Genomic DNA, 12,690 nt, shown 5'->3' with positions numbered 1-12,690 from the left:
TGCTGCACAGTCACTATTGCATGCCAACTGCGTCACAATTGCCCCAGTAGCTTTGTGATGGTTTTATGCAAGTTAATGCTGTATATTTTAAAGCACTGCTAAATTTCTAGTTGTCACCACAGTGGGCCTGCATCCGATGTTACAGTGTGCTGTAGAAGCTCCACAGGGTTACAGCTTACCCTGTAATGAGTTTGTGCTGAGGTGTTTTCAGCCATGGTTTCCTATGGCGTGCGTAAAATAATTTTTGCTCCTCACGAAAATGAGACACCATTATAGTTAATGGCATAATTGCAATTAGCACAGACATGGATTGGAAGAAGGCCGTTCCAGTAAAATTTGTCGAGGGCAAAACATTTGAAGATGACTTTGAGACCAGTGTTCCCCACCTCATTCTCCTAACAATGGCTGTTCTCTGCTGCAAGGTTTGCTCAGGAACATAATTAGCCCCCTGTTGTCGCTTGACCTGAACCTGAAGTGGTATATTTTGGGTTGTAAAACTTAGCTGGAATGCCCTTATTGTAGGCTTTGTGAATATTTGGTCAAATAATAAAGTATTCTATAACCCATTCGATATGAATGAAATCTTGAAGTATTCGTCTCAAGCGAATAGCATTACTAGAATGCTTGCTTCACGTGGTTTTGATTCAGCATGCCCTTTCGGTATGGCACTGCGGCGCATTTGGAGCCAAAGCCTCGACTCTATGAACTCTTACAAGGGATGCATGCCGTGTGCCTGCGGGCCTACACATATGCTAGAGCTGTTCAGCACATGTGCGTGGCAGCAGACGCGAGCAGGCGGGAGCACAGCTCCCAGTTCTGTACCTGCCACGAGTTTACTCCCGTGCTACCCACAGTGTGCACACTCCGGATCTGACGCACTACACTATATGGAGGATGGATGCCTCCCTTGACTTCTGCATAGTGAGTCTTAGCTGACTGCAGCTGACTTAGCTGCTCTTTCCTGCTTGAAGTAAGACACATGGAGATGGGTGTCCCTTTTTCACGCCTGATGAGGGCTGGTGCTGGGCACGCATGCATGTGGTGTGCACATCTAGCAAGTGTTCATGGAGTCACCACTTAACAACAACAGCTGCACAATGAAGCAGTCATACTTAATACTAGCAGTCGAAGCTCCCGCACCCACAAAAATGTTAGCTTCGCATGTAAGTCGACTCTGCAATTTCCAGTGGCCATTTTTGCGAAAGGTTGGCATAGCTTCAATAACTGACTAAGCTTCAATGCACCCTTTCTTATTTTTCATGCTGTGGCTTTGTGTTTTAGGCAAATACTTCAATACTTAATACAATAGGAAAATCCATATTGTGCTTTTGAATTAAAACTGAAGTACTATATAGCTTAGCACTGAAACAGCCGGCACAAAGACAAGGCACACAAGTGCTGAAAGGTTGAACGACGCTAGCTGCTCAACCTTTTTTTTTTTTGTGTCAAAAGTTTCTGATATTATTCGAAGTAAATTACTATTTGGTTCAAACCAAAAAGCACTATTCGCACAGGCCTAACCTATTGTTGCTTAACCTGCATGTTAACTGACATAGTTCAGGTTGTAAGACTTAACCCAATTGCACTTGCACATTTTGCCCGTCGGGCTGCAGCGGTTCAAGGAGGAGCTTTGGTTCAATGTGTTGGTATGGGATTAGCAGCTGAACCCCATAAAGAGGCATAGCTGTAACAGACAGTTGGGAACAAGAGATTACACATTAGTTGGCCACCCTATGATTCCCATTAAGAGGAGCTCTGTCTTATGGAGACATTGGACATAGAACTCATTCGGTAGTAATGGACAAGTTATATAAAATGGAGAGCGACTGCAAAACTACACCACTGTTGCTAGGTCTAGCACAGCGTTGACATGGTAACCACACGGTATTTTGATGTCCAAGTGAACAGGTGCACTTAGTGCAGGAAGTAAATTGGTTTCGAGGGTAGCAAAGACGCAGTGACTGTCTCACTTCTATGTGAATACCTATACCATGCCATGGGGGAAGAGATGGAAGAGGGAGTGAAAGAAGAAATAAATAGTTGGGATTGAACCTGACGCAGTCAGCCACTCTTGTGTTTCACCCCACATCTTTGAGCAGCAGGTTCTAGGAACACCCTCTTCGAAGCCAGCCGGTAGCAGCATCAGCAGGCTAATCGAGCCAGTAGCAGCCACAGTGGAATGCGCAATGCTTCATCCTTCTCACCGAGGATGCCTTTTCCTCTCAAATTTTCTCTTTTGGGGGTGCTGGGCAAGGGAGGAAAGGGTAGTGCTCCGAAATGAAAGCACTAAAATATGCGAAGCGTCCTGCAGGGGAAGGCAAGGGGCATGCTTGAAATGCAGATGCTTAGACGCACTGTCCTGGCTGATGCCATGACCGCTGCTAATCCATGGTGAAAGCCTGTGTCAGGATGTCGGTTACTACGACATCCATCCCCATCTTTCACACATAGCTGTTTAGTATGTAAGATGTGCAGTATGGCAGGGCGAGCGCACTTGTTACGGGCCCTAACTTCTGGCATGGGTGACGTCTCTAAAAAAGTTTTTTCACCTTAAAAAGAAAAAAAAAATGCGGGTTAAGTCAAGTGAAATTTTTGCCCTGTCTTTCTCTGCAGCAAACTCTGGAAGAGCTGCACCCACTGTACCAGGCTCTCTTCCTGCACCTGATCAACTGGAAGGAGCAGCAGTCACGCTACGCCTTCAGCATTGAGGTGCGTGTCCGCTGTGAAACACTTGATCAAACTTGCCCAGGTGGTCTCTGCCTCCTCCCTGCACAGTGCGAGAAGAGTTTCGATTGGTGGACGCATAAAAAAAGTCCATTAGGCTCTGGTTTTGGTGACCGAAAGAGGTCAGATGCATAGCTGATAAAAATGTTAGGGGCAGCTGCAAATGGTGCAGCGTATGACTAAGTGGAGATTGTTGGGACAGGCCTTTGCCCTGCAGGGAGCATGATCTGGCTGGTGGGGTCCGGGGCGAAAAAAACTATTGGGTCAAATTGGGGTTTTCAATTGGAAACATCTGGATTGTCCTATTGGTTGTAATTGTGTATATAGAACCATGAAAGTTCCAGTTGGGATGTTCCAGTTGGATGCAGTTGGAATGTCCAGTTGGTTTCATTTGTGTATTTTGAACTAGTTGAAACCAGTTGGAATGTCCCAACTGGAGCTTTCATGGTCACAAATATGCAATCAGAACCAATTGGTTCCAGTTGGAATAGTTTGAAAACCCTAAATGTACCCATTGGGTTTTTTTCACCTGGAGTGGTCAGGAAGCGTGCATGTATTTTAAAGAAGGGACAGAAAATGCAAATTTAAAATTGTGGGAGCTAGATGCGGCCCCATATTTATTGCCGATGGCTTGAATTCATATGTGCGGCGACAGCCAGCGAGTAACACGTCTGCTCTGCCACTCGTACAGTATCAATATCAATACAATGTCTATAGCCCGATCCTACCCATGTGTTCCACTGTGCCGCTACTCGTGCAGAGAAAGTTGGAAGTTGTAGTTCTTAGCTGACGCTGAACAACACCTGGGAAGGGAAATGCGCATCAGATACGGTCAGTTCAGTAAGGGCCCGCGATGGTAGATTTTCTTAATATTGTCACCGACAAACGTAGCTGGAAGGTGGAAGCACAGCCGTTTTCTGGGGCGAGGCTTGCCGAACCGCCGCACTACTTCGAGACAAAAGAACACGTTTGGCCACGCGCTGGGAGACAGGTTCGGCCACCAGGTGGCGCTGGCAGAATGTCAGCAGTGTGGCATTGCCCCCCTCTTTTTCAAGAGGCATCGACTCGATGCCGCATGCGAGGGGGAAGAAACATACGTAAGGCGGAAGGTAGTGGCGCGAGTGTCTTCGTGGAAAGGGGCTAACGGGAGTAATACGGCTTCATTCGCGCCACGTGGACTACTTCGGACGTCGGTTGTCGAGACGACCGGACAGTTCCTTGAGAGAGCACGTCGTAGGCCACCGCGCTGAGGCGGCGTAACACCTGGCATGGACCAAAGTGACGGCGAAGAAGCTTCTCAGAGCGCCCTCGCAAACGCATCGGACTCCATACCCAGACTTGGTCACCGGGTGTGTAAATCACCTCCCTGCGGCGGAGGTTGTAGCGCTCGGCGTTCCGTTCTTGTTGGCACCGGATTCGCTGTCGAGCAACTTGGCGAGCGGCTTCGGCGTCACGAACAAATTGGTCACCGTCTACGACAGAAGAGGGAGTAGGATCCGGAAGAAGCATGGCGTCCAGCATGGTCAAGGCTTCGGGACCGTGCACCAAATGGAACGGAGTGAAGCACGTCGTTTCATGGAGCGCAGTGTTGTATGCGAACGTGATGTAAGGCAGTATCCGGTCCCAGTTCGCATGGTCATCGTTGACACACATAGAAAACATATCGGCAATTGCCTCGTTAAGCCGCTCAGTTGGACCGTTTTTTTGTTGATGGTAAGCTGTAGTCTTGCGATGGCTCGTGCCACTGAGTCGAAGTACCTTGCTCATAAATGCCGACGTAAACGCGGTTCCCCTGTCATTTAATCCGACTGTTGGGGCTCCGTGACGAAGCACAATGTGGTGAATGAAAAAATGTGCAACTTTGGCGGCAGTGCCACGGGGAAGGGCCTTGGTCTCACAATAGCGGCTAAGATAGTCCGTGGCAACAGCAATATACCGGTTACCCATGGAAGACGCCGGAAATGGGCCGAGTATGTCCATGCCGACCTGTTGAAATGTGAGGCGCGGGGGATCGATAGGCTACAGGAGCCCAGCTGGTTTAGTTGGCGACGTCTTCTGGCGCTGACACTCGTGACAGGTTCGCACGTTGCGGGGGACAACCATAGCAAGCCTGGGCCAGTAGTACTTGTGGCGTATGCGCGCTAACGTGCGGGAAAACCCGAGGTGGCCCGAGGGAAGGTCGTCGTGGCACGCACGCAGAACTTCGTCACGAAGCATTGTAGGCACTACAAGCTGATAGACAGTGTTCATTGGGCCATAGTTCTTTCTCTAGAGGTCACCATCGCGTAAGCAAAACGATGACAGTCCACGCTTGAAGAGTCGAGGTGGTGATGGAGCGGTTTCCTCGAGGTACTCGATGAGGGGCAGCAGTTCGGAGTCGTCTCTTTGTTGGCGGGCAAGGGTGGATGTGGTGACAGCACCGAGAAAAGCGGAATCGTCGTCGGACTCTTCCGTGGGGCTGGGAATAGGAGAGCGGGAGAGACAGTCAGCATCACTGTGTTTCTGGCAAGACTTGTGCACGATGGCGACATCAAATTCTTGTAACCGAAGGCTCCATCGAGCAAGCCACCCTGAGGGATCTTTCAGGTTTGCCAGTCAACACAGTGAATGATGGTCGCTCACGACCCGAAACGGGTGGCCATACAAGTACGGTCAAAATTTCGTAACTGCCCACAGCATAGCCAGACATTCCTTTTCCGTGGTGGAATAATTGACTTCGGAACGCGATAAAGTGTGACTGGCGTAGGCAATCACGCGTTCTAGACCATCCTGCCGCTGAACAAGGACCGCACCAAGACCAACATTACTGGCATCGGTGCGCAGTTCTGTGTCGGCCTCTTCGTCGAAGTGGCCAAGCACAGGCACACATTGGAGACAGGACTTCAGTTCCGTGAAGGCTCTATCCTGGTCCTCGCCCCAGAAGAAGGATGCAGCATCTTTCTTCAGGCGGGTCATGTCCTCATTAAACATGGCCACGCTCTCGTTGGACTGTTGTGACCTGGAGCGAAGGGCGATTTCAGCATTTTCCTTTCGTTAGTTCAAGCTGAATGTGGCAAGCAGCTCACAGCGAAAAGCTGCCCAGTTGGAAAAGGATGCCTCGTGGTTCTCGAACCACGTTTTCGCCGTGTCTTGCAGTGCGAAATAAACATTCATCAGCTTCCGCTCGTCCCATTCGTTGAATGCAGCAATCCAGTCAAAACTGGCCAACGAACCAATCTTCAACATCCTTGAACTGGTCGCCATGGAAGGATGGTGGCGACCAAGGTGCGAGGAGGACGAACGGGGGGGGACTGCCGGAGTACTGACCTGTCTGGCTGCCAGTGGTGGAAGTCATAGCTCGCACAGGTCTTTTCAGCGGCTCAAACTCAGGTTGCAGGCCTCGTAGGCAACGGCTGGCTTTGTGGACAGGTGTGGCATCCGCGCGTCAGGGAGAATCGTCAAGGATTTCGACGGAGCACGTATATGGGATGGTACCCAGCATGGCTCCACCAAATGTCACCGACAAACGTAGCTGGAAGCGGGAAGAACAGCCGTTTTCCGAGGTGAGGCTTGTCGAACCGCCGCGCTCATTCGAGACAAAAGAAGGCGTTCGGCCATGCGCTGGGAGACAGGTTCGGCCGCCAGGTGGCGCCGGCAGAATGTCAGCAGTGTGGCAATACAGTAAAAGCTCGTTAATTCGGCACTGACGGGACCGCGAAAAATTGTCGAATTAACCGAATGTCGAAATATCGAATGAATCACAAAAACATGAAATTTGCCCCAGCATGACATACCTTTATTTGGCAAAGAAGTTTGTTATCGTCGTCTGCCTTTTCGTGCGAATTAGAGCGGCTACAATAGCTCTAACAGCTGCCAGATGCTCCGCGGCACGCGAACCATCCGGAATTTGTTCACAGAAGTCTTCTGGTACGGACAAGGCTTCTGCGGCTTCTTTCACCGTGCGCTTCGGCGTTTGGGGCAGGTGCTCACGCCTCCATAATGCTGTTTTCATTCTTCACGTAAGTGGCCAAGGTGGTTCTTTTAACATCATACTTGACCATCACGTCAGAGCGTGAAACACCATCCTTCAGCACCTTCAATATTTCCACTTTCGTGGCTAGGTCCTTCGCCTGGTTGTACTTCGGCCGCTTTGCCGGTGTCGCCATCGGAGCAGGACGCGATGGCGAGGCGCGCAGGCACGGCGCGCTACGCACTCGAAAACAGCACAGTAAACACGCTGGCAAAGCACGCAATATCCAGAAAAGGCGTGTTAGGGTTCAATAACCGCGATCGTAGCAGCAAGAAACACGGGGCAACGACGACACACGCCAAAACGAGACTTGCTGAAGATAGGGTTAACACGACGACTGAGCACGACTGCAAGAGGCAACGAAGCACAAAGAAAGACACCGGGCGCTTCGGCCACTGCTAACCTTGCTTCCCTCGCCCTCTCTCGCACTGCTGATGACGATGACCGTACGGATGGCCTACGCTACATTCTTTTTTTCCAACTTTACAGTAGCGCCGCTCTTGGCGGGCCGTGGAACTAGGTCGAATTAACCGATGGGCGGTAAAATTTGTCCGAATTAACGAGAGTTTTGCCCCATAGACTCCTATATATAATTGTAGGGACCATGCGTGCAGGTCGAATTATCCGATTGTCCGAATTAACAAGGGTCGAATTAACGAGCTTTCACTGTATAAAGCCCTTCATGATAAAGTTTTCATATGCATGTAAGGAAATTTTGTGTGAGAGCTTGTTCACTTATTGTACACACCAGTGGTGGAACTGCTGCGCCAATTGCGCCAAACTGCGCCAAATCAGAAATCCTGCTACATGCTGCTACAAAATCGATTTTTCGCCTACTTTTGCGCCACGTCTGCGCCAAAACGCCGCTGAATAACTCTGCCGAGAGCAAAACCGAAATTCACTGTCGCGGAACCCGACATCTGCCGGCAACACTGTTCAAAACCTGTGCTGATTGGAAGAAAATGGCGCGAAGAAAGTGTCCGTCTTCATCCATGCTGGTCACCGCTGCCTGAGGTCATCGCAGCTCACGAGGTCTCCACCCTATTGGGTGAGTTTAGTCTTTGTGTCTCAGAAGATATTAGCCAGACAATCCGAACGACTTGATGACTTCTGGCAAAAATTTTTCGAACTCAAGCAAGAGGATGGGGCTCGAAAATATCCCTTGTTGGCGGCACTCATAAAAGCACTTCTGTGTCTCTCGCACAGCAATGCTCATTTGGTGAAGGGCTTCAGTGAAAATCGGCAAGTGCTGAGCGAGCGATCGTCCTTTTCAATACAAATTGTAAATGGGCTTAGGTCTGTAATGGCATATTCCCAGCGTTTCGGCCGAAATCCAGCTGCCATTCCTATGGCACAATGATTAATCAGAGCGCTGAAAGTATCGCGGAAGTGAAGGCTGCAGTGGTTGGAGGCAGATGCAGCAGAAGAGACACGTGCAACACGAGCAAAAGAAGGCTGATGTACCGGACAAGGACACCCGGAAAAGAGGTCAGGGTGAAGAGAAGGTACTGGAAAAGATCAGGCTGGCCAGGAATACGATCACCAATGCTGAGCTGCTTTTCGCAAAAGGCGTGAAGGCTAAAAATTTTGCTGATGTTTCAAGCCCTTCTGAAGAATGGACAGGAAAGGCTCGCAGCGGCGCTGTCCGAGCTGGAGTCATCAAGGAAATAAAAGAAATAGTACCTTAAATTTACAGTTTTAAGAATGGTATAATTTTTATAGCTTTGTTGCATATCTCGTTATGTCGTCCATCTAAATAAAAACGGCTTTATTTTTAGCAAAATCTCCTGTTTGCATATTTTTGCAGCTTTTTAAGGAAAGAACAGACTTTAGACTGAATTTGGGCTTGAAGCTTGTTTTTGCATGGCTATGGTCGTCATACACACCTGAGCAATTGACTGTTCCAGAAATAAAACAAGCCTTCTTTATTTAAGTGCTTCGGGACATGAAATTTTGCTAAGAAACAGTTTTTTTCCGCCTACAAAAGCTCAAATATCTGCTACAAAATGCCATTTTTTCTGCTACAAAACTTGAAATTGCTACTACAAACTGCGATTTCGTCTGCTACAAAAGCTGCTACAAGAAGCCAGTTGTCAGTTCCACCACTGCACACGCAAAGTAGTAGTATGCCTAAAATTTAATCCATTCATTTCTTACAGAGCAGTGTTTTAAAACTTGACGCAAAGTGCGGCCCGAAAAATGCCAACAGAAACAGACTTTGCCCTTCATTATCAACCACGGTGCGGCTTGGTTCAGCATCCTTCTCAGTGTTGCCTCAAGCCTGAAGGCTTAGCATTAAGCCAACAAGGACTACAGGTGTTATGGCTATCACATAAAGGGTGCACATTGTGCTTAACTGAATAATTCAATTCTGACTTGCCAAAGACTGAGTTGTATTTTTGGTAGCTTTGTACCATTCTTTGCCTTGCACAATTCTGGTTCCGGTTATGCATAAGGTGACGACACAGTCCACTTCCCACGTTAATGACAGCCGAGCAGACAGACAGGGACGACACATAGAAAGAGTGGTTCCTCCCGTTAAACGCCCCCAATATGTTTGTGTACGCATGCGTCTATGGTTGAGGTGGCAGCTGCTGCCATAGTTGGTTGTTTGGTTGTCAATGAAACGACGTGCTGAAAGGTGTGATGTAGGTCTTTGTCAGCCAATTCTGCTGTGTGTATGTACCTCTTAGGGACCTTCACTAACTACAAGCACTTGATTTGTGTTGCAAAGTAAACACAGGTAGAAGGCTTAAATGTTGAAAGTGCTTAGCAGAGATTGAAAAGTAAAAATTTCGGCATTTCACATAGCTTGAAACTATTATTTTTTTATGTATGCATTTGCTGATTTGAGTTAATGCAGATTTACCGCAGTACTTTGCAGTAGGTTTTGTCATTTTTTGTTCATGTCAGCATAGCCTCTGGTTCCCGTGTACTGTCACTACCCTAGGTCAGCATGACGAGGCCATTGAAGGTAGCGATGTTTCTGATGGAGCACACTGCCATTAGCCACGGTACAAATTCTTTTTGCACCCCTGCCCCATGCAGCATGACGGGCCCTCCCTGCTGCTGTGTGCCCTGATGCTGTGCCTAGTCATTGTGGTGCTGGTCCTCTTCGCCTGCCAGCGCCGCCTGCCTGACTCGATGCGTTTCTACCCGAGGCGGCGCATCGTGAGCCTCAAGACGCTCAGCTCGTCACTGCATTCCAGCTGACGCTGCCCGCGACTTGTGCTGTTTCAGTGAAGTGCCAGGGAGTGGTCATATTTCCTTCCTTCTCTCCAAGACACTTGTGCTGCCTGCTTTGTTTGTTGGGCGAATGTTCCTTATTTCTTTCTCATTTGTTGTCATCAGCTTATCCCTTTGCTAAGCTTTAATGCCACCTTGATGGCATTTTTAGATGATGCTTCTATAAGCGGGAAATAACAGCTGTTTCTAGTTTCCCTCCTTAATCGTGTTGTTAGAAGCTGTGCTTGGATAACTGGCATCACGGTTGTGACTGTTGTTTGTGATGGGCTGCAGTGTGCTTGCGTTAATGCAGGAAGCCATTCTTTCTATCTTTTCTTGGCGCATAGTCTGCCGCTGAGATTATTCTAATTTTTCCTTTGTTTGTGCAGCTTTCAGTGTGCTGGTAGGTGGCTACCATCGCAGCATTGTGGATATAACGTTACGTATTAACTCAAGGTGGTGCCTTGCCCTTGATTCAAGTGACATCAAAGCAATGTCACAAAGTCTGCTACAGAGCTTACCGAGTGTTCCTTTCATTTCATTCCAGTTTGCCAACACTGTGACATGAAATGCTACGTCTAGTTTAACAACATTCTTGTTCTTTCAAAAGATTGGCAGAATAGTTAAAAGAAGTGTGTGCACATGTGTGTCATAACATACTGTTCACAAGGTTCATTCCCATCCATGAGACAGATAGCTGCTGTGTACTTAGCTATTGTTTTTGCATGCTAGTTCATTTTCACAGTGTCAGAAATGATGTCTAGTTCTTATTAGTTTCTTTCTTGCAGCATGAATGTCTTTATGATAGTCACCTGCGGGGCTTTTGTTTTTATTAGTTTTATGTTTGTATGACTGTATTTCTTCGCCGTATTGTGGTTACTTCTGATTTGACTTTGCTCTGTCTTTGTATGATGATGCAGAATAATTGTAGTACTATTTACAGCATCAGTGGTTGTTCGTCTTTTGTTCTCTTATGAATGCAACTGTGCCATATTTTGGATATGCCGTACTGATTTGCCTTTTGCTGCTTTTATGGGGCATTAAAACTTTTTGCATTCTGCTTAATAGCTGGTCCTACAAATCGTTTTCGCAGTGGCATTTAAACTTTTTTTCAGTGGCATTCACAGAAAATGCCACTGCCTGCCCCTGATGCCAGCGCATGATCAAGGGAGCAACTGCTGCTAACATCTGTCTGATTGTAGGTGTACAATCGCGAGTGGCAACTATTTATCAGCTACTTAAAATTTTCAAAGCTGTTAGCAATTAATTATTGATTACTGTAGACACTGACAAAATTTTATATCTTATTGTTTTAAATTGTTAATGACAATGCTATTCCTGTTTTCCTAGTTTCCTACTACTGTGAAGCCTAGCATGTGTTGTTATCTTGGCGATGTTATCATGACTGTTAGTTGATTGGCCTTTTAGTAATTTGCAATGTTTAAGTCTGATATTGGGATTTCAAGTGCATTTCTGCTGATATTAAAAACCTTCTTACCTAATTTTTCCTCTCCATTTTCTCCAATCTGCAGGCCTCTTTGCACACTTTGTAACCTCAGTATCACTAATGCTGTCATTAATTTGTCTCATTTCTGTTGTGGTTTTTAGTCAGATTCTTGGCAACTTTGTGGCAAGTACTACAAGTAAATGTGCATGTGATTGTGTCTCGAGATGCGGGAAATTGTGTTGTGTCAAGCACATTAGTGTGCACCGAGCTGTTTATCTTACTGCGTCAGCTTTTTTTATTGGGTGCGGTAACGTTGATAGTGGCTACCCTTGTGGGAGTGAGGCAACTTCATCCATTGCTTCACAGCAGATTGCAGTTGGAGCATCTCTACCAGAAGACATTCAGAATGTTGCGTGGCGCTAAACAAAATCTTTTTTATATCACCACACGTGTGAATGCGTGCACAACTGTTTGCTGCTGTTGCTTGATCTTTGTTATCGGGCTGATGGCTCCTTCTTTATGATGCCCAGTGATTGTAGTTTTAGGGAACACTGGAATAGTTGATGTAGCGCACACTGGACTATTTGTTACAGATTGTGAAACAGAACGGAAGGCACTTCAAGGGTTGACTATCTTGCGATCAAAAGCGGATGATGGGAGTGTAGTGCTGTAGGGCAAGTTGGACTCTGAAGGAGTGGAATGCCACTGCACAGGAAGCTTTGGTGCCACTCTAACAGCTTGGGAGATCTTTTATTCGAAGTGTACCGAAATATATGAACCACACTTGAAGTATGAAATCATGAAGATGTGTGGTTTACTGTTTACAGCATGTGTGCTTTGGTTTTGGGGGTGCGGTGCATGGTGCCTGGTGATACCATGCTTTGTTTGTGTGTAGTCTGAGATGTCACACTTAGCATTGCTTCGCATTTGTGCAGCTAGCACTATTGCGTGACTTTGTCCTCACCCTTTATTATACAGAAATTCACTAATACCGATCTTATGTCAGGTAGGTCTGTCCTTTAGCAGAAGATATATGCCCATTCCATATCAAAAGTGTGAAAGGACTTTCTAATTTTGAATTGCATTTGTGCCTTAGATGAAAGTGCTGTTATATTACTGAGTTATAGAGAGAACGGATGAAAGGCAATTGCAAATACTCAAATTGCATGCTTCATAGCATGAAATGAAAAAAGAATGAAAATTGGTTTGTGGGGAAAGGAAATGGCACAGTATCTGTCTCACATATTGGGGACACCTGAAGGAGGGAGTGAAAGAAGAAAGGAAG

At 47.0% G+C, this 12,690-nt stretch overlaps 1 protein-coding gene across 1 annotated transcript in view; it reads left to right on the top strand.

The window, feature by feature from the left end:
• Window positions 1-12,690, top strand: part of LOC144132808 (uncharacterized) — a 31,715-nt gene extending 19,025 nt beyond the window's left edge. The window contains exons 6-7 of the mRNA XM_077665470.1: window positions 2,614-2,709; window positions 9,782-12,690. Coding sequence (XP_077521596.1) covers window positions 2,614-2,709; window positions 9,782-9,946 — 261 coding nt within the window. The 3' untranslated portion in view covers window positions 9,947-12,690. The remainder of the gene's footprint in view (window positions 1-2,613; window positions 2,710-9,781) is intronic.

This window comes from Amblyomma americanum, chromosome 5 (assembly GCF_052857255.1).
Source record: "Amblyomma americanum isolate KBUSLIRL-KWMA chromosome 5, ASM5285725v1, whole genome shotgun sequence".
Classification (NCBI taxonomy): Eukaryota; Metazoa; Arthropoda; class Arachnida; order Ixodida; family Ixodidae; genus Amblyomma; species Amblyomma americanum.
The sequence above is the reverse complement of the archived record's forward strand: the minus strand, read 5'-3'. Positions and strand labels throughout refer to the sequence as shown.